Source organism: Copadichromis virginalis, linkage group LG3 (genome assembly GCF_057382275.1).
Source record: "Copadichromis virginalis isolate Kocher_CV1m ecotype Utaka linkage group LG3, C_Virginalis_male_GT1.1, whole genome shotgun sequence".
Lineage (NCBI taxonomy): Eukaryota > Metazoa > Chordata > Actinopteri > Cichliformes > Cichlidae > Copadichromis > Copadichromis virginalis.
In genome coordinates this window covers 60,600,733-60,621,878 of record NC_140620.1, presented here as the reverse complement: position 1 = coordinate 60,621,878, position 21,146 = coordinate 60,600,733, and the positions used below count along the sequence as shown (strand labels likewise).

General features: G+C 42.1%; 1 protein-coding gene and 1 long non-coding RNA gene across 2 annotated transcripts; both read right to left on the bottom strand.

Annotated features, from left to right (window-relative positions):
* Positions 1 to 5,472: 5,472 nt before the first annotated feature.
* LOC146716428 (uncharacterized) lies at positions 5,473 to 8,399 on the bottom strand. The gene is made up of 2 exons (XR_014919210.1): positions 8,230 to 8,399; positions 5,473 to 7,554 (listed from the first exon to the last, which is right to left on the bottom strand). It is a non-coding gene; the product is annotated as an uncharacterized LOC146716428 (long non-coding RNA).
* A 2,339-nt stretch (positions 8,400 to 10,738) lies between these two features.
* LOC146716427 (ribonuclease inhibitor-like) lies at positions 10,739 to 19,422 on the bottom strand (the record flags this gene model as incomplete). Its single annotated transcript, XM_085441360.1, has 2 exons — positions 10,739 to 10,950; positions 19,223 to 19,422. Coding segments are annotated over 2 exons (396 nt in total), but the record flags the coding sequence as incomplete, so codon positions are not given.
* Positions 19,423 to 21,146: the final 1,724 nt, after the last annotated feature.

Here is a 21,146-nt window from a genome sequence, read left to right as displayed (position 1 = left end):
TAGGTGAGACACTTGGCCTCTTTTTTCCTTGTTCTACGTTTGTCTTTTGTCCGATTACTCTGGAACACAAGATGGAAAACTGATATTCTCATGTTAAAAATATAGAAAAAGGATTTTATCACCCATAAATGTTAACTTCTCATGCCTCTAAGCACAAGCAGGAGCAGAAGTGCCCTCTGCAGTTTGTGTGTGGAAGTGCAAAAGCTAACAGCACCTGGTTTTCCCAGGCGGTCTCCCATCCAAGTACTGACCAGGCCCGACCCTGCTTAGGTCATGATATCGGGCAAGCAGAGCTGAAGAGGAGGATGCAGGAGGCCTGTGTGTGTTCAGCAGCCTGCTGCATTGGAGTTTGCCTGGTAACAGATGACTCAAACAGCCCACACACCCGCTGGACGTGACCGCAAACATGCCCCCCTACACCTTTTACATAGCCCGGCTGCTCGAGTTCTTTTGCTGGTTTTTCCCGCGACCCCCCACCTTCTTCAAATCCAACAAAAGTGGTATCAAACGTTTATGCTACGTTTGTGCTGTAAAAATTTTTGTTTGTGCTGCTATCATTTTAAAGATATTCAAGAAAATTTCTAGAGGTCCCCAGAGGTCAACCAGCCCCCCCACATTAATTAAATCAAACAAAACTGGTGTCAATCAACTGTGCTACGCTTGTGCTGGTTTGTGCTGCTAAAATTCTCGTTTCTGCTGCTTCTGTTTTAAAGATATTAACGAAAATGTAAAGGTCAAAAGGTCTCTTCAGTATCCTTCCTGATGGCAGCAAACTGAAGACGCTGTTGAAGAGATGAGTGGAGTCACCTGTAATGAAGAGGACCTTTCGAATGAGGCAGGCACAGTAGATCTCCTGGGGAGGGAGGCAAGAGAGGACCCTGCAATCCTCTCCACTGCTCTCACTACCCGTTGTCATATTTTTCCTGCAGGACCCAGTGCAGGAGTCATACCACACAGTGATGCAGTTGGTGAGGATACTTTCAATGGTGCTCTTTAGAAGGTGCTCATAGTGGGGGTTGAATCTCTTGTCAGCAGAGTGAAGAGAATTGTTATGTGCATTATTATTCAGCCCCCTTTGGTCTGAGTGCAGTCAGTTGCCCATAGACATTGCCTGATGAGTGCTAATGACTAAATAGAGTGCACCTGTGTGTAATGTAATGTCAGTACAAATACAGCTGCTCTGTGACGGCCTCAGAGGTTGTCTCAGAGAATACTGGGAGCAGCAACACCATGAAGTCCAAAGAAACACTCTGATGGACGTGTGGACAGCAATGCTGCCTTGAACAGTACCGATGTTTCAGGGCTGGGTGACGTTGTTGGGTGGGACATCTACATCCTGACATATCAAGGTTACTTTACTTTTAGGTCAATTTGCTTTACAGAAAAATAATAGCATTTGTCATCAAGATATTTATATGACTGCACTTGCTCAGGTTTGTCCGGATTTCAAACTGTTCTAAAAGTCTTTTGATTCAAATCTGGGGCTGTGTTATTGAAAGAAGCAGAGAAATCGATGAACTGAAGTCCTTTACTCTCTACATGTTTGACAATCAGGTGAAGTAGAATCAAAAGCACGTCCTCCACTCCTCTATTGGGCTTATGTGCAATCTGCATTGAATCAAGCTGAAGTTCAGTGTCTTCCATAATCACATTTCTGATGATTTTTTTCAAAGACTGAGGTGAGGGCAGCAGGCCTGAAGTCGTTTAGAACTTTTGGACGACTAGATTTAGGACCAGGAACCACAACAGCTTCTTTCCAAAGAGAGGGCATGAACGATTTATTCAGAATAACCTAAAATATGGGACTGAGTTGTCTGTGACGGTTCTCAGTCATCCAGGTCATTGTAGACTAAGGAGCTTGCAAAGAAAAGCGTCTGGACTTCTTTGAGTTGCTTGAAGACGTTTCACCTCTCATCTGAGAAGCTTCTTCAGTTCTAAGGGTCAGTTGGTGGGGAGTCCCAGATTTAAACCCAGTGGGAGTTTCCCCCCAAAGAGGGACAAAGGACCCCCTGATGATCCTCTACGTAATCACATGAGCCAAGGTGTGAAAGCGGGTGGGGGTCCTAATCAGCCAGGGTTTCGGGTGAGCTCATTGTGAAACCTGGCCCCACCCTATCATGTGATTTCCTGAGGTCAGATGGCCCAGGATGTGAGTGGGCGTTAAGGTGTCTGGGGAGGGAACTCAAAACTGGATTATAGATTATTTATATTATATATTGATATTATTTATCTGAATATTTATTTATCATAACTCTGTTTCTACACTCACTTTATATGAGTGCTTGTTGTTTCTTGTATATTTGCTGCTATGACAACTCAGTTTCCCTCCTGGATTAATAAAGTTTCTCTGATTCTGAAATACAGTGAGCCATTATATTTGTAGTTTCTAACTAACAATATAAAGGCTCTGCAACCGATAGTGCCACAGCACGTCCCACTGGCAGCTGAAGGAGCTTTTATACAAAGGACTTTGTAATTGAAGCTTTATTTATACAGGTCGGCTCATTGAGACTCAATGTCTCATTTACAAGAGAGACCTGTTCCAGACACACATATTAAAATTACAACAATAAGAGAAAAGTTTGTGTAATGTACTCAGTCACATTAAAAACGAGAACAAGTTCCCAGAGATGGTTTCACAAAAACATGTGTACGTCTTTTGAAGTCTGCAAGTGAAATCAACGGAGAGCCTTAAATCCTTCGGTTATGTTTTCCATGAAGACGGAGCAGAAAAGGAGAACGCCTTCTTCCCAAGCTCTGCATGAACTGATGGAACAGTGGATGTAATGATGTCCTGAGACTGCAGGCTGTGACTAAACTGTTTGCCTAACATGTACTCTGATGAATAGGAGGCAGTAACCCAGAAACAGATTGATAGATAAAATGATACTAATGGACCATCCTGTGTAAGACCAATGAGGACCAGTTAACCAGAGAACACAGAGTATAGTGGTGTTCTTCTGTTGTAGAGAAAGATTAAAAATATAAGACACTGGCTCAGCTATGATATTTGCAGCCAAGTGCAAGAAGGAAGGAGAACGATTGTGAGGACGAGTTTCTGGTGTTGGGGCTATTCAAAGCCTTACAAACCTCTTCTACTGTGACAGGTGTGAAGGAAAAGGTATCAGTAAGCAGGAACTACGAGCAGAGTTGTGTGCAAGAGGTTTACCATCAGATACTGTGCTGAACAAAGAGCAAGAAGCAACAAAGTGTTTGTTAAAGCAACATTTCAGTTTTGTCTGACACAGGAGTGGAGTCGATATTTAAGTGAGGAGGAAGCTCTGAGGAGTCACAGCTGGCAGAGACACTTTATAGTTTGCCAAAACCTCCTACGGTCGTTTGGACTGTCAGTCGTTAAAGTAAAAAATAGTTACATCTTGATGATGGAGGCAGTAATCCGATTACACAGCTAATGAAAACGTAGCCAATCAGCATCAGAGCCAGACTTCCTGCCCAGGCCTGGTTTCTCTCATGTAGGAGATCGGCCGGTACTGAACCAAACCAGGCCTGTCCCGACCTTTCACCCTGACCTGGCAAAAAGGGGCGTGTCTGTCCACAAAGTAGACACAACTCTCCTGTAAATGTTCCCAAACTGACATTGTCAGCCTGTTTAATACGACCCCAGTTCAAACTGATGCGGGCTCGGAGCTTGAGATTTTAGTGTTTCTCACAGCACCAACTACGCAGTGATCACTCAGGTCGTTGGCAAAAACTGCAGATGTGGAAAACTTATGCAGCATATTAGTTAAAAAAGGTCAATAAGAGCAGATTTATCTGGGTGTTTAGGATCAAGGCGTGTGAGGCTTTAAATAATTTGAGTCAGTTTTAAAAACAAGCAGCGTGCCTTAAAATCATCAGACACAGAAGAAAGCCAGTCCCAATGAAAATCATCCATCTGAAAGACGTCATTAAAATGCAGCTCAGATAAAAGTTGAACCAGAGACGGTGATGTGCTGGGGGAAGCAGGTGGAGGCTGATAGCAGCCAACAACAGTCTGATTTCCAAACAGATCAATAGTTAAGGCCAAGATTTCAAATGGCTGAGGTGCAGATGGAGAGAACAAGACTTGAGCAGCAAGACAGAGCTTCACATAAACTTCCAGACCTCCGCCTTTTCTGGGACAGTCTGAGAGCTAAATGTTAAATCCATCAGTTGCTACGTTTTTATCCAGTAAAGATTTGGAAAGTCTCAGAAACAACAATGATACCAGCACCGCTTGAACAGCCCAGATTCCAATCATATCCATGTCAGGAAGCACACGACGTGATGCACGTGTAACCCAGACAGTTTTTAACATCTGCTGGTGTTTCACATTCAGCCAGAGGCCCAGGGTTAGGTTGGATACCAGACAATAATAAAAGCATCGTTATTAGACTCTAGAGCTCGTTTATAGCTGACACCACATGTAGAGTTTAAGTTCACACAGAGACGATGACATTTTTCTACAACCAGCAAACAATAAACAAGAAATGTAACAAGAGTTTCAGAAGAAGCTGTTTTACAGAGAAATGATTCCCTGAAGACAAAATTATTATTATCATCTTTATTTCTCCAGGTGAAAATTTAATTGAGATTAAAAATGTTGTTTTCAAGAGAGACCTGGCATCATGGCAGCAAGAGTCAGAAATACATCATAATTCAAACAAATACAAAATAGGAAAAACATCCTACATAAACTTCATAAAGTTTCATTAACAGACTTTGAACAATGGACTTCAAACTTCCCCCCAAAACAACAGAAACACATTTGAAGACAATGAATGACATTTATCCCTCTAAAGAAGGACTTAGACTACGATTTAATATGAATGAGAACATGTTCATAAATGGATGCAATCAAAGATTTCATCAATCCCTGATTTAGAGACAACAGAACATTTGGTTTGATTTCACAAGATAAGAATGACGACTGAGTTGGAAGATTGTTTTACGTTTAGTCAAATCTTTCATACATAAAGTTGGATTACAAAATCATCCCCTAAGTTTGTTGTTTTATTCAAGGAATTGAAATTATAGAGAAAATCTGTGAAATGACTTAAAGAAAACAAACCACAAAAACTCTATGATGCTCTAAACCCCCTGGTTTAGGTCGGCAAAACTTTACTAGATCCGCCCCTGCAGTTACCAGCTGTCAGCTTGACAAGATGACATGATCAACATGACAAGAACTAAACATAACCACGCAGACATGACACATGAACCAGGGAGACTTAGTACAGGGGGAGATGACATAAACAACTAAGGAACAAAACTAAACTGCAATCTAGAAATTAACTAGGTGAACTAAGCTAGGTGCAAATGAATACAAAAGATACATGAAACTCAAATACTGGGTCGCTTGACCCAGGACCATGACACCGATACTCTAAACCCCCTGGTTTAGGTCGGACACCTTTCTGATGATGAGTGCATCTAACATTTCCTCAGAAGTCAATGTGCCATATGATTGCATTAGCAATAAATTACACACTATATAGAACCACTTCATAGGATTATATTTGTGCGCAGATGTTTGCAGCTATCAGCGAATATTTATCAGCTATTTTGAAACAAAGAAAGACTTTTTATCCATAACAGCAAATGAACTGTACAACAGAAAATACAAATGCTATTTATGGTCTCCTCACAACAATGATAAGAAAAATAAACTGGGCCAATATGTCATGTTTCTTAATACAGAGACACACATGTTAATGTGATCTCTGGTCTCCCACTCAGAGACACAGGTCTCCGAGTGTCCAGCATTCAGACCTGAGGACTCTCTTCATGTGAGAGAAAATCTGCTCACACAGATATGTAGAGCCAAATACTGTCAATAAGGCCTCTGCAATGTTCTGAAGACAGTTAAACCTGTCAGGTAGTGATGTCCAGCAGGTGAACATGCAGCTCCATGAACTCCAGAGTCTTGTTGGTATAACTGTCAGCTACTTAGAAAAGGATCCTGGTGTTATTTGTCTCTCAGAAACAGTTCATAACTTCCCTTCAACACATTCATGTCACCTAAAAGGTAAACCTGTTTCTCTATCACCTGTTCAGCTCTGATGATTCAGTAAGGACATCTCCTGGTTTCATCTTCATGTTTACCTCTCACCACATATCCAAACCAATATCATGACCAGCAGCTTTACAGCTGTGGCTCCAGCAAACATCAGCTGATACTAGAAATTAATATTAAATAAATTCTAACAACAGCTGATCAAGCTAAAACGTGCTGCTGTTGTTTAGCGCGACATCCGCTGGTTTCCTCTTTCTGGCGCAAAGTGGATGATAAAAAAACAAGAGAGAAAAGCCGATCAGCTGATCATTGATCAGTTTCATGATTGAAGTAGCAACAGTAGAGGGAGGGGAGAGAATGACAGTGTAAAGACACAGAATAAATCCAGCTTTGTGTCTTTTCCATTCTAGCTGAAGTCCGGGACAAATTGCGTAATATTTTCTCTGAATACGAGACGATTCTGTTTTTTACAGGACGGTTGGAAACTCTAATAAAATAAAGTTCACTATCAGTAACATCATAGCACCACCCAGCTGTATAGAAACTCCGTCATGCTAGCTAGTACGCAGTAAGAGTTATTGTCACTAACTGTAAAAAGTCAGCACAAGGAAAATAAACTGCACCTAGTGTTACATCCTGTTTGTTTGCTTCCATCTGTATACATGTCCAGATTCACTGTTATGTTTCTATTCTTACATTGCTGTGTGATCACTGTTCCCTCTGCTGACTGATGTGACCTTTTGTATCTCACACTGATACTTGTCATATTTGTATCTGCGCCTAAAAGATAAAAAGTTTTCCATGCTAAAACACAGCTCCACCTCCTGCAGTTCTCCCTCTGAACCACTAGATGTCTCTGTTATCTAAATGAAGACGTGCAGCACAGCAACCACAGCAGCGCTCAGATCACACGTGTCCTGTTATTATGTATAAAAGCATGAAACAGGTGAGACAGGTGGGATCAATATTAATGTTGTGGAAATATATGAAAAAGCAACAGAAGAGTGAAAACATTTCGTGTTTCTAGAAAGATCTTTCAGCTCATAGCTGCTCACAGACTGTATTTACAAGTGACAAACTGCAACTCTACAGTACATCTACAGTATATATCAAATATATTCTGTATTCAAATCTATTGAGTGATGTTTGAAAGTCTTTCCAGGTGAGTTTGATCCAGGAGGGTCTGAAGCCAGAGTCAGACAGAGACTGTGCAGAGACTGTAGAAGGACAGAGCAGCAGCAGAGCAGTCCAGATACACTGATGATCCTCTGTCAGATCCAGAGGGACACACAGGGATGATGCTGGACTCTACATTGTGTCTGACAGTGGAGCTGTTCTCAGAGCAGTTCACTCTGCAGCACTGACAGTCATCTGCACTTCTTCTCATTCCTCTGTCAGTCACTGCTGGATGAAGCTCTCCTCTCCACCTCCCAGTAACATGGCCCAGTCAGAGCGTCTCTACACACAAGCTGCTGCTGCTTCAACCTCTCTGGATCATCAGGACACAGCTCCTCCTCTCTCAGCACACACACCGTCCTGTTTACCATCATCAGCTCCACCTGCAGAGAGAAGAAGGAAGAGCAGAGGAGATAAACGAGTGTTTCCAGAGACTCTTCATCAGCTGTCAGTCAGTGATGCAGCACATCCAGTATAAAGAGCAGCAGGGACTTCAGTGCTGGGACTGTACTAGGACTCATTGTTGCTTCACTTTTTCTAATCTTTGGATTTTTATTGAAGTTGATGAAAATGTTTTTCCCTCCTAGTTTGAGTTTGGACTTTCATTCATTAGAAGAACCTTGGTGTGTCCACTCTGAGCTCTGTAGGAACCCCAACAACAAGCCCAACAATCCAGATGGACGGTTCCAGCTGTTAACTGGAGGAATTCCATCCAAACATCTGCTCTCACTAAATTCTTCCTCACCTACAGACTGTGTTCTTCACTGCTTTAAACTTGGAAATGAATGCAGTCATTGGTCTGCGTGCTGCTTTGTTCAGAGAGCTGATTGGCTGTTGACAGCGTTTGATCAGAGCGTGTCAGCCGTTACTATGGTGACCATAAAGATCAGAAACAGGAAGTGTTTGTGTCCAATCCTGAAGCCTGTCACCATTCTCCTCTCACAGCTTCACTGAGAAGCTGCAGCTTTACAGGAAACACTGGATCTTTGTTTCATACTGACTGTGTTTAGTACAATACTGCTGACAGCACCACCCACTCACTCCATCACTCTACTGACCCCAGAGTCTCCAGTCTGTAGTCTGGACTCTGCTGAAGATCAGACAGCTGCTTCACATCTGGATACTTCAGGTAATTTGCCCACAGCTCCAGCTGTCTCAGATGGGAGGGGTTGGACTTCAGTGCTGCTCCCAGATAATCACAGCTGATCTCTGACAAACCACAGCCCCACAATCTGTATAAAGAATGAAAGATGTAAGTTTATTAGACAAAGTGTGAGCTTGAAATCATTCAGTGTTTCATCATCTGTTCAGAGCTGAAGAAGGTTCAGAATGTAGAAGTTTAGAAAATGGAAACTCCAAACAGCTGAAGCCAACAGGAAGCAGCTTCAAACAGGAAACTGTGCAGAGTTTCAGACTATATGTCCTGATGCAGCCAGTTGGATTTTGGAGATTTGAATCTCTGTTCTGTGACTAAGTCCTTGAATCATTTCTTCCAGTTGGTCCAACAAGACAGACTAAGTGTTGGACATGTGTTGTGGCTCCATTAGGGGAGCTTCTAAATGTGATGTGATGGCCCCTCTGGGTCTGTCAGGTCACAGGACTGAAGAGAGCTCAAACTGGGCACACAGTTGTTCCAGTCTGGACCAAAGACTATATACTGGGACTGAGGGACTGCTTTGACTGCACCCACTGGGACTTTTTAAAGGCTCATGTTCTCACTTAGATCATCGATTTCTACTTACATTTCTTTCTGGGAAAAATGGGGATTACTTTGAAAACAGGAAGTATTTTCCCCAATAAGCAGCCCTGGATTAGTAAATCACTCCAACATGTTCTCAGGCAGAAGAAGCTGTCTTGTTATGAGGAAGAGAAGAAAAAGATTGAGGCACAGAAACTTGTTGAAAGAGAGATAAAGCAGCTAAAATCAGGTGTAAAAGTAAAGCAGAGGATGAGCTGAATAAAGGACACTCAAGGCTGGCTTGGAAAGGAATGAAGTCCATGGTGGGGATGCAGAACAAGGAGCAAAGATGAATGTGATGCTGAATCAGCAGAAGACTTGGACTCATTTGATTCCAGCTTTGATATCATTGATTTCAATGAAGAGCTTTGTGATTGTAGCAAAGGGCTGGTAGCTCTGAGAGTCCCACTGATGAGGTGTTTGTGTGGAAATCTCTTAGTGGGAGCAAAGAGAGAAAAAGCCCTGGTCCTGATGCTGTGGGAGGGAAATGATTGAAGTGTGCTGTGAGGAACTGACTGGGAGATTTTCACACATTTTCCAGTCCTCCTTGGAACAACAGGAAGTTCCCAGCATATGGAAACAAAGGTTAAGTGTCCTATGGCACTCAGTGATGATGGTGCTGTGGCCCCACCACCTCCACCTCTTTGTAAAGGAACTAACTGTCATCTGAAGCTTCAAATGGAACTAAGACTTCCTCCACTAGGTGGCAGTGTCTGATGAGAAAGTTTTAGTGGAGCTGGCCTGGAGTCAGAAACAGGAAGATGCAGGATTTGGGCTGAAATGGGGAAAAGTGGTTCGCACTAGTGCCTTAAAGCAAGAAGGTTGTAGGTTGAAGCTTGTTGGCCTTTCTGTGGAGGTTGGATGTTCTCCCACAGTCCAATGAAATGCTGCTTAGGTTCATTGGTGCTTCTAAATTGGCTGTAGGTGTGGATGTGAGAGAGTGCTTCTCTGTCTCTCTCTGTTGGCCCTGTGATGGACTGCTCACCTGTGCAGGTGGACCACGCCTCTTGCCCTATGACAGCTAGGGCACAGGCTGCAGCCCTGTGAGCCTAAGCTGAATAAACAGTTAGCAAAAATGATCCATAGATGGCCTGAAATCCCCCAGTTAGCAGTTTGGTAGATAGCTATGACATGCTAATCCCATCCAGCAGCTGTATTCTACCTGTAAGCTGATCCCTGCTGAGCCAAAGCACTTTTTCATATACAAATTACAACCTTTAATAGAAACCTATTGGTCAGCATCTTATTAGCCTGCTGTTAGCTTCATTCCACAGAAAACTGAGAGAAACTAACAGAGTTGATAAAGAATAAAGAGAAATGTGCTGATTTAAAGCCTTTGAAGTGCTTCAGATGATCTCTGTCCACTTCTGTCCACTCATTCATTCATGTAAGCTTTCTAATGCAGCTTTGATCTTCACAGTCTGCTTCATGAAACTCATTCTAACCCTGAATGTCAGAGTGTTCCTCCTTCTCTTTCCCATCATTCATGCTGGCAGTGGAGGAGATTTGGATGTTGGACTGTGTTTTGGATGATGTGTGTATGTTTGTGTTGGACTGCTGTCTGTAAAGCAAACGCACATTTTGCTTTGGATTTCAGTGTCAGACAGACTTTAAGGTGGAATGAAGAGTTGGAGAGTTTCACAGTGAATTATCCAGTGGAGGATTTTTCTTCTTCTTTGAAGGTTTGAAATGTGAACATTGTTCTGCTGCAGTCAATGGACTAAACCAGAGAAGAAGAAAACAGACTTTACCATGAAGATCCTCAGTGTGGATCAGTATAATATCAGCCTGATGTCTGCAGTTTAGTGTCAGCACAACTTTCACATCATATTCATCTCAGCACAACTAAAACATGCTGACTGACCTCAGAGTTTCAAGTCCACATCCTGGACTCTCCAGGAAACCACACAGATGCTTCACTCCTGAATCCTGCAGCTTGTAGTTGTCACTCAGGTCCAGCTGTCTCAGATGGGAGGGGTTGGACTTCAGTGCTGCTGCCAGATAATCACAGCTGATCTCTGACAAATCACAGCCCCTCAATCTGTATAAAGAATGAAAGATGTAAGTTTATTAGACAAAGTGTGAGCTTGAAATCATTCAGTGTTTCATCATCTGTTCAGAGCTGAAGAAGGTTCAGAATGTAGAAGTTTAGAAAATGGAAACTCCAAACAGCTGAAGCCAACAGGAAGCAGCTTCAAACAAACACAACAAGAGAAAAAACTCTGAATGTTTCACATTAAAGTCGTACATTTATCATAAAAACAGGACAAAGACTTGAAAAAGTCGTGTTTTTCCTTCCAGGAACCACAAGGCTTCACTTTTAAAGGTGAAGTGTGAAAGAAATGGACATATTTGAAGTCCAACACCTTTTTCCAGTCACATTATTAAAGCAGACAAACTACAAGCTCATTTTCACTCCAACAAGTCATCTTCTGACCTGGACTAACAACACTGGTCTCTATGTGCAGCTGGCTGTGAGACCAGTGCTCAGGGAGCGTCTACAAAGTGCAACACTGAAAGAACATCACACACTAGCTGTGTCCCAAAACGTCGGCTGCATCCTTCGGAGGACCCGGTATTCGCGGTCTACGTGGGCCGGGTCCTTCAAAGACTGAAAAGGCTGGAAGTGCGAGGCTGTGAAATGGGACGGTCTAGCCTTCAGATTTGCGTCACCGCTGTCTTTGTGGAGTTTAATAAACTCGGCCGTCTGCTCCTTGCTATCTAAAATATAACAGGACACTGGCGTAAATTCTCGACCGTCTCACACTTCTGTTTAATCAGTTTCCTGTTTAACGTTTATTCAGCTGTGTGAAAATCCCGGAGGAACTTTGATCTCAGCCAAACCGATTTACTCCGGAACAAATAAAACACAGAAAAAAGGCAAACAATTACATTTTTAAGTTATCCGAGCAGTGACTTATATATCATGTTTAACCTGAGTAGTGAAAGAGCAGGGGTCTGAAAACGATGAAGCCGGGTGTCCGCTGCTCTCGCCGGCTGGAGTGACCATTGAACCCCCCGGCTTGCTAGCGAGCGGGTGGGTAACAGACGTCTCCGAAAACGTCGGCACACTTTTGCAAATATGTGATGTCTTGATAAACCGAGCAGATATTTGAAGTTTACACAGCTACTTTCTCGCCTGAAAATATGTTAAAAGTTTATTTTGTGACCCAGAAAGATTAATAAGAGTAATTTGAAAACTTAGTAGCTGCCGCCATTGTTGGCAGCTGAAATTTGGCTGGGCCGCGCTATGAATTCTGGGATATGGTGGGCCACGAAGGACACACCCGACGAATCCTTCAAATTCGGGGAAATGAAGGACGCATTTGTCGGGCACATTTGAAGGAGTCGACAAATACGGACAGCCTTCATCGCCTGGCTGTGACGTAATCGGCCTTCAAATGCAGCCTCTGGAGGATGCAGCCGACGTTTTGGGACACAGCTACTAATTTGCTTCCATCATCCAACCTGAAGAGGAAACAGAGACGCCTCCCCTTCAAAGTAAAAGCTGCTCCTTTTGGACACAGTATCAAAGAAAGTCTACAGTATAACATAGAAAAGACAGAACAAAGTTTTGGTTGTTTTTAAATTGTGCAGAAATGAAACTACACTAAGCTCAATTATGTGACAGACATTTCATCCCATGTCAGTTTGGCCTCATCCTGGGCCGGATTATCCAGCACACACTCTGACCACAGGTCCATGTTGAGCAGGATGAGCTGCTGGCTAATCTGGAGGCTGTAGCAGCAGCTCACAGTCACAGTGGATTTCCACTCATGAAAAAGCTCTGGCTGCTTCATTTCTCATCTCATATCAGAGACTTTAAAGCTTCACTGAAGCTGTACTGTGATGCTTCCATATCCCAGTGAGGCCTCCATAATGATTTCAGCTGTTCTGTACACACACTGTGTGCCCTGTATGGCTCAAAGTCTCTGCAGCCTGTTTTTATCTGCTATCATCAGATCTTCATCATCCTCATTCACATCCCTCACACACTCTACAGCCTCATCAGCACTGACTTCATCTTCACTGACTGATGGAGCACAACATGAACCTGTGGAGGCTGAAACACTGTCCTGTCAAACATCTCCCCGTCACCACTCCACTTCTGTCAGCCTTTAAATGAACCCTGCTCAAGTCTGTCACTTCTGTTTGGAGCCAAAAGAGGTTAAAGATTACGCCACTACATTGTTGTCTAGAAAATATTAAAGTGTATTTGGTGACACACAAAAAAGGGTAAAAGTATAGTTTGGGTCCACACATGTCCAAACCCTGGTGTGTAGGCCTACTTAGTATTGAGAAAAGCCCACTAAAAGAACGCCCACCAGACCAAAGCAATGGTGTTGACTTGATCAGCATTAACCCCGCCCCCTGACTTTGATGGGTGAAGCTGACAAATAAAATGTATTTATGAACAGCGATGCAGGGCCAGGAGTAGCAACGTGAATTAAATAAATACATCATTAAATAATTCATTAAATGTGTCAGTAAAATAATTAAAATAGAAAACAAACCAACAAAATATGTAATTAACTAATTTGAATTGTACATAAATACTTAATGAATTATTTTAAATGAAATTAACCGATAATTCATTGTGATTTTGTTTTGTGTTTTGATGAGCTAATAATCAGCTCTCTTTTTCTCATTGTTGTTCTAAGCCGCTTATCCAAAGGTAAGGCACTACCTGTTGAATTATTTCCAAAGTGTGCCAAATTGGACATTACAAATTAAAGTCTACTCACTGAAATTACTGGGGAATGTCTGCTTTGATTTTGATGAGAATCTCATGACAGTACTGAGGATTTAATGCAGTTGGACTGCTAAAAATGATTGAATGCGGTTGGACCGCTAAAGGATTTAATACGGTTGGACCGTGGAAAGCAGTTGGACTGCTGAGTGATTTTAGTATATTAGGGAATTTGGTTATTGTTTGGGGTGGAGCCCGTATTGGTTATAAGGTTGGACCTGCTTCAGTCTTACACTTTTTTGCCTGTTTTACTGTTGTTCCAAAGTATTATAAATTATTCAAGAACGTCAGTTGGACTGATAGGAAGCGCAGTGCTCAGAGGTAACGCTTGCCAATGCCAAGGACGCTTAGGCATTGTCCTCGAAGAGGGATAGTCAGTTGGTCACTGTGGAGCTTGGGGCACTCCAGAATAACTAGGAGTTAGAGTCTCCTTACCGTTTGGAACGGTAGTCTGCGCTTTTTTGGCCAGCAGAAGTTGGACTTCGGGCGTGTAACTTTAACTTAAAACTTCGGGGTAAGCCTTGGCTGTGAAATGCCAAAAATAGAGCTTCAGGCAAAGTTTGGGTTGGTTGACGCTTTTAAATTGAGTTAGGGATTTTAGAGATGAGGCCAGAAACTGTTGGACAGATACTGGTTAATTGATCACAAAAAAGTTGGACTTTATCGGTTGGACCGTTAACTTAAATTTGTCGAAATTGTTTAGGCGCTAAAGCTGACAGATGTGACAGTGGTTGTAAATATAAGACGTCTTTGTAATATAAAATAAGAGATCTCTGTGTGAAAGGAGTCTGAGGCAGTGCTGGAGCTATTTTTAGACTGTGTGTGTGTGAGTGTGAAAATGCAAATTAGTCAGCAGTGAACTGTTTAAACCACAGTTGGTTTTACAAATACTGCTGCAAACATTGTTGAGTGTGTGTTTAAGACGCCATTTATGTTCATTAGAGGGCTATAAATAAAGTTTTGAGTTGCCGTAGTGGATGTATAGTAATTGACTGAGTTTTGATATATAAATATAGTGAGTGCACTGTATATATTTAAGACTAACATATTACTTTTAGGAGTAACCTCTCATCAGCAATAAATGCTGGTGTGTTTTATTTTTTCTATTCTATGTGTGTGCTGTGAGAATTAATAGAGGTTTCAATTGTTTTCTTTGACTTGCTCTTTCTGATTATGAAAGGCATGTCTGAAATACTCTTAGGAAAGCGTGTTGTGAGTATATTCCTCAACTCTTGTCACAGTTTAAGTGTGTGAATGCTGTGAGTAGCAGGCTTTGAGTGATTGGGTGTGATTTGTACAAAATAATAAATAATAATAACACTATGAAAGTTGATAGTAGAGTGAGTGCAGAAGTGGAAGTGTGAGAGAAAAGGCGGTGTGTGTGTGAGACGATCTGACAAACGCAAAGAATTTAGTATATTTAGAAGTGTGTGCGTGAAATAAGGGTGAATTGTTTTAGATCAAGACTTAGTAAAACAAGAGTTTTATTAGCCTGTAAAAAAAACAAAACAGGAGAGATAGAAACAGAAAATATGGTTCTGAGCAGCTGCAAGGTTGACAGGAAATGGTGTGTGTGACAGGAACTTTGCATGCCCATAAAAGGAACTGACTGTGACAAGTGAGCACACAGAGAGAGAAACATACGAGTTAAACTCCAGGCAGATGAAGCAAATGGAGGTTTTAAGAAAAGAAATGAAAAGGATATTAATTGTATGCTTTAGTGTGTCAATACAGGTGGACTTCTTTCAACCTAGAATCTTGAGTACAAAACCATTGATTAACAGAATTGGGAGGAAAACAGGCCAGATTTTGGCTTAAAATTTTACAGCTTGACCTCCCACTTGTCCCGATCCTGAGAAGAAGCTCATAGGACAGTTAATCTCCTGATGAAGACCGACAGAACATCGTGGACTTCAAGAATTAACAGCAGGCAAAAGACAGTGCAACTGAAACTACACTGACGATACCAGCAGCAGCATGGAAGAAAAGCACGTGATGGAAAATGCACGGTGAACTGCAGGCTGGTAAGAACAGTGTGACATAACTGTTTAAAGACACTGAATGGGATATTTTGCCAGGCTGGGATTTAATCTAAAAGGAAAATACTGAAAAGAGCAACGGAGAAGAAACAGAGAAGAAACAGACTGTGTTTGCTGGGGATCACAAGACAACAAAGGACACTAAGAGAAGGGCACAGGGGCCAGTGGGAAGGTGAAGCCCAGACGAGTTCGACTGCGAGAATAGAGGGTACAATTGGGTTGAAATTGAAGCCGGAACTCAGGATGGTTTAGGGATGTCCACGTCACAAACAAAGAGGTAAACAAGAAGAAGGTAAAATAAAGAGAGAAAATAACTGACAATTACATTAATGAATAGAAGACACACATACAGATATTACATAGATTTATTTTTAGGATAAAGGGGAGAGCTTATACGTAGAAATGACTTTTTATACATATTGCATTTTGTGCCTTTAAGGGAGTTGTGGCTCAATTCGTCTCTTGTGGGTCACAAGCCTTTGGCTAGCGCTATGATTAGCCAATCTACTGTGAGGATGATATGAGTTATTGAAGGATTGCACACGCTCACAGACATATAGAGTCCATAAACACACATGACAGTATTGATTCCAGGCAAAAGGCCTCAAATTAATTTAGCGTTTAACTGAACTTGAGCTGGCCCTGTAACAAGTGACAGAAAAGAGGAACTGAATAGGAGTTTCTTGCTTTAGAGAAGGACCAAAGGAAGGAAAGCATATATTTTGGTTAAGTCTGATAAACTAGAATGAGAAGGTATTGTTACATCAAAGGAGCAAGATGAAATAAAAAGGCTGTACCAAAAACAGGCTATAACATAGGAAATGTGAGTTTTAAAATGAAGTTAGTGTTAACACACAGGAGTTGTTTCAAGGCAGCGTTTAGCTGTGATAAAATGTATGCAGGAGTAATTGCTTATATGTTTAAACTTAATTGATTAAAGTGGTTGTTTTTTTTTTTGGATCTTTTAGTAGAATAGGCGCTTATAATGATTTTCTTGTGAAAGGAGATTCTAGGTCAGAGTGGAGGCCTTGCAGCAGCGAGACTTCTGTGTACAGGATGTTGATGATTAGATAAGGCAAGCGACAGGAAACGCATGCAGGGACGTGAAAGCAGCGTTTTAAGAGTTTTAAAATGATGAGTAATGTTGAAGAATATATATAAATACAAGTCAATAAGTCAAGAAGATAATTAGGATCAGGCTTTTGATTAAAGAGTCCCAAAGATGATAAGTTAGGGAGGTGCAGGAAAAGGTGTTTGGTTTGCTTTACAGAAGATCTCGGCGACCACAGGGGGGTGAGGATGCTGGAGGCCCGAGGCATGATGGACCACAAGAGAGGGACGCAGAAAAAACCTAATCTTACGCATGGAGTGTTCTCGAGGGGGAGCTGGTGTTTATTACTGGACCACTTAGATGACATGAGGTTGTCTGATTTGCTGAGCCAGAGGACGGCTAGAGAGGGTCAGAGCGGGAGTGGTGACCCCGATGTCCATGATGCCATGGATGGACATGGAAGCAGCTGAGTGGGCCGAGGAGTGACCCAACACAATGTATTGTGACCTCTGGTGTTCCAGAGGTCGAGAGAGGGAGTATTGAGATTGGAGAGATATTTTGCTGCTATTGTTAAAGGCTCATGTTCTCACTTAGATCATCGATTTCTACTTACATTTCTTTCTGGGAAAAATGGGGATTACTTTGGAAACAGGAAGTATTTTCCCCAATAAGCAGCCCTGGATTAGTAAATCACTTCAACATGTTCTCAGGCAGAAGAAGCTGTCTTGTTATGAGGGAGAGAAGAAAAAGATTGAGGCACAGAAACTTGTTGAAAGAGAGATAAAGCAGCTAAAATCAGGTGTAAAAGTAAAGCAGAGGATGAGCTGAATAAAGGACACTCAAGGCTGGCTTGGAAAGGAATGAAGTCCATGGTGGGGATGCAGAACAAGGAGCAAAGATGAATGTGATGCTGAATCAGCAGAAGACTTGGACTCATTTGATTCCAGCTTTGATATCATTGATTTCAATGAAGAGCTTTGTGATTGTAGCAAAGGGCTGGTAGCTCTGAGAGTCCCACTGATGAGGTGTTTGTGTGGAAATCTCTTAGTGGGACCAAAGAGAGAAAAAGCCCTGGTCCTGATGCTGTGGGAGGGAAATGATTGAAGTGTGCTGTGAGGAACTGACTGGGAGATTTTCACACATTTTCCAGTCCTCCTTGGAACAACAGGAAGTTCCCAGCATATGGAAACAAAGGTTAAGTGTCCTATGGCACTCAGTGATGATGGTGCTGTGGCCCCACCACCTCCACCTCTTTGTAAAGGAACTAACTGTAATCTGAAGCTTCAAATGGAACTAAGACTTCCTCCACTAGGTGGCAGTGTCTGATGAGAAAGTGTTAGTGGAGCTGGCCTGGAGTCAGAAACAGGAAGATGCAGGATTTGGGCTGAAATGGGGAAAAGTGGTTCGCACTAGTGCCTTAAAGCAAGAAGGTTGTAGGTTGAAGCTTGTTGGCCTTTCTGTGGAGGTTGGATGTTCTCCCACAGTCCAATGAAATGCTGCTTAGGTTCATTGGTGCTTCTAAATTGGCTGTAGGTGTGGATGTGAGAGAGTGCTTCTCTGTCTCTCTCTGTTGGCCCTGTGATGGACTGCTCACCTGTGCAGGTGGACCACGCCTCTTGCCCTATGACAGCTAGGGCACAGGCTGCAGCCCTGTGAGCCTAAGCTGAATAAACAGTTAGCAAAAATGATCCATAGATGGCCTGAAATCCCCCAGTTAGCAGTTTGGTAGATAGCTATGACATGCTAATCCCATCCAGCAGCTGTATTCTACCTGTAAGCTGATCCCTGCTGAGCCAAAGCACTTTTTCATATACAAATTACAACCTTTAATAGAAACCTATTGGTCAGCATCTTATTAGCCTGCTGTTAGCTTCATTCCACAGAAAACTGAGAGAAACTAACAGAGTTGATAAAGAATAAAGAGAAATGTGCTGATTTAAAGCCTTTGAAGTGCTTCAGATGATCTCTGTCCACTTCTGTCCACTTATTCATTCATGTAAGCTTTCTAATGCAGCTTTGATCTTCACAGTCTGCTTCATGAAACTCATTCTAACCCTGAATGTCAGAGTGTTCCTCCTTCTCTTTCCCATCATTCATGCTGGCAGTGGAGGAGATTTGGATGTTGGACTGTGTTTTGGATGATGTGTGTATGTTTGTGTTGGACTGCTGTCTGTAAAGCAAACGCACATTTTGCTTTGGATTTCAGTGTCAGACAGACTTTAAGGTGCAATGAAGAGTTGGAGAGTTTCACAGTGAATTATCCAGTGGAGGATTTTTCTTCTTCTTTGAAGGTTTGAAATGTGAACATTGTTCTGCTGCAGTCAATGGACTAAACCAGAGAAGAAGAAAACAGACTTTACCATGAAGATCCTCAGTGTGGATCAGTATAATATCAGCCTGATGTCTGCAGTTTAGTGTCAGCACAACTTTCACATCATATTCATCTCAGCACAACTAAAACATGCTGACTGACCTCAGAGTTTCAAGTCCACATCCTGGACTCTCCAGGAAACCACACAGATGCTTCACTCCTGAATCCTGCAGCTTGTGGTTGTAGGTCAGCTCCAGCTCTCTCAGATGGGAGGGGTTGGACTTCAGTGCTGCTGCCAGATAATCACAGCTGATCTCTGACAAACCACAGTCCCTCAATCTGTATAAAGAATGAAAGATGTAAGTTTATTAGACAAAGTGTGAGCTTGAAATTAGGGCTGGGCGATATGACCCAAAATTCATATCTCGATATTTTTTAGCTGGATGGCGATATAAGATATATATCTCGATATATTTTTTTAAAGCCATAAGTTAAGAACAAAAAGAGAGTTCTTAGTCACACTGTGTCCCAGATGTCACACGGGCACTTTTATTTACATACAGCGTAGATGTACATGAAGAAATTACTTAAAAATAAATTATCAGCATTTATTAAATAATCATGGTCCACCTACCTTGTTGTTTTTGTGCATAACAAAAAGCTCACAATTGTGCAGTCAAAATGTAAACTAATAGACGCTGAGCATAATAACAAAGAGACAGATTTCACAGCTGCACCACGTCTCTGAACAGGTGCCATTTATGGTCCTTATACACACACAGTACGGTAATATTACGTTGAAGCACAGTACGTATCACTCCGCGAGGCTCCTCCCCGGTAGCCGTAATCCTCCAACAATCCATCAAGCGGTGCAGCTCCGTAGCTTAGCAAAGTCATATTAAAACATTTTTTGACAGATTGCTGAGCGCTGTGTACCACATAAAATCGGTTCGCGGTCAGTAAGCACAACCAGAATTAATACATAAGGCGCACTGTCCAGTTTTGAGAAAATGAAAGGATTTTAGGCCGTGCAGCTCCTCCGGGCTGCATGTCGTTAGCGCGGTTAGCTCGTTAGCGTGGTTAGCTAGCTAACACGTTGACGCCGTCCAGCCCCACGCACGGGACGATCCGCGGTAACTCGCTAACGGAGATTTTCCGCTTTCATCTTGTCATTGCCTGCAGGTGAAGCTATGGGGGAGGCGGAGTTGTGTTCAGTGAAGGAGAGGCGAGGCCGAGTAACGTTTCGTAGAGACAAAAGTGGACGAAAGAGAGGCAAACCTGCGGCTCCACAAGTATAATTATAACGTAACATAGGCTATATCGATATAAACGATATTGTCACATCTTATATCTCGTATGAAAATATATCGATATTTTTAAAAAACTCGATATATCGCCCAGCTCTACTTGAAATCATTCAGTGTTTCATCATCTGTTCAGAGCTGAAGAAGGTTCAGAATGCAGAAGTTTAGAAAATGGAAACTCCAAACAGCTGAAGCCAACAGGAAGCAGCTTCAAACAAACACAACAAGAGAAAAAACTCTGAATGTTTCACATTAAAGTCGTACATTTATCATAAAAACAGGACAAAGACTTGAAAAAGTCGTGTTTTTCCTTCCAGGAACCACAAGGCTTCACTTTTAAAGGTGAAGTGTGAAAGAAATGGACATATTTGAAGTCCAACACCTTTTTCCAGTCACATTATTAAAGCAGACAAACTACAAGCTCATTTTCATTCCAACAAGTCATCTTCTGACCTGGACTAACAACACTGGTCTCTATGTGCAGCTGGCTGTGAGACCAGTGCTCAGGGAGCGTCTACAAAGTGCAACACTGAAAGAACATCACACACTCATTTGCTTCCAGCACTTTCACACAAACATCTACTGTCATTATTGTCACCAAACTCTGTGGATCCTTTATTGCAAATTCAAATGGGATCAAATGGTCAGACAAAAGAGGCTTATGAGGAAATATGATGAAATGTTGTGTATTAGCAGCAAGTTATTGAATCATTTTCCTCAGAAACCAAACAAAATGATTGACAAACATGTTTTTACAAACTCAGTGTTGGACTTGGATCAGC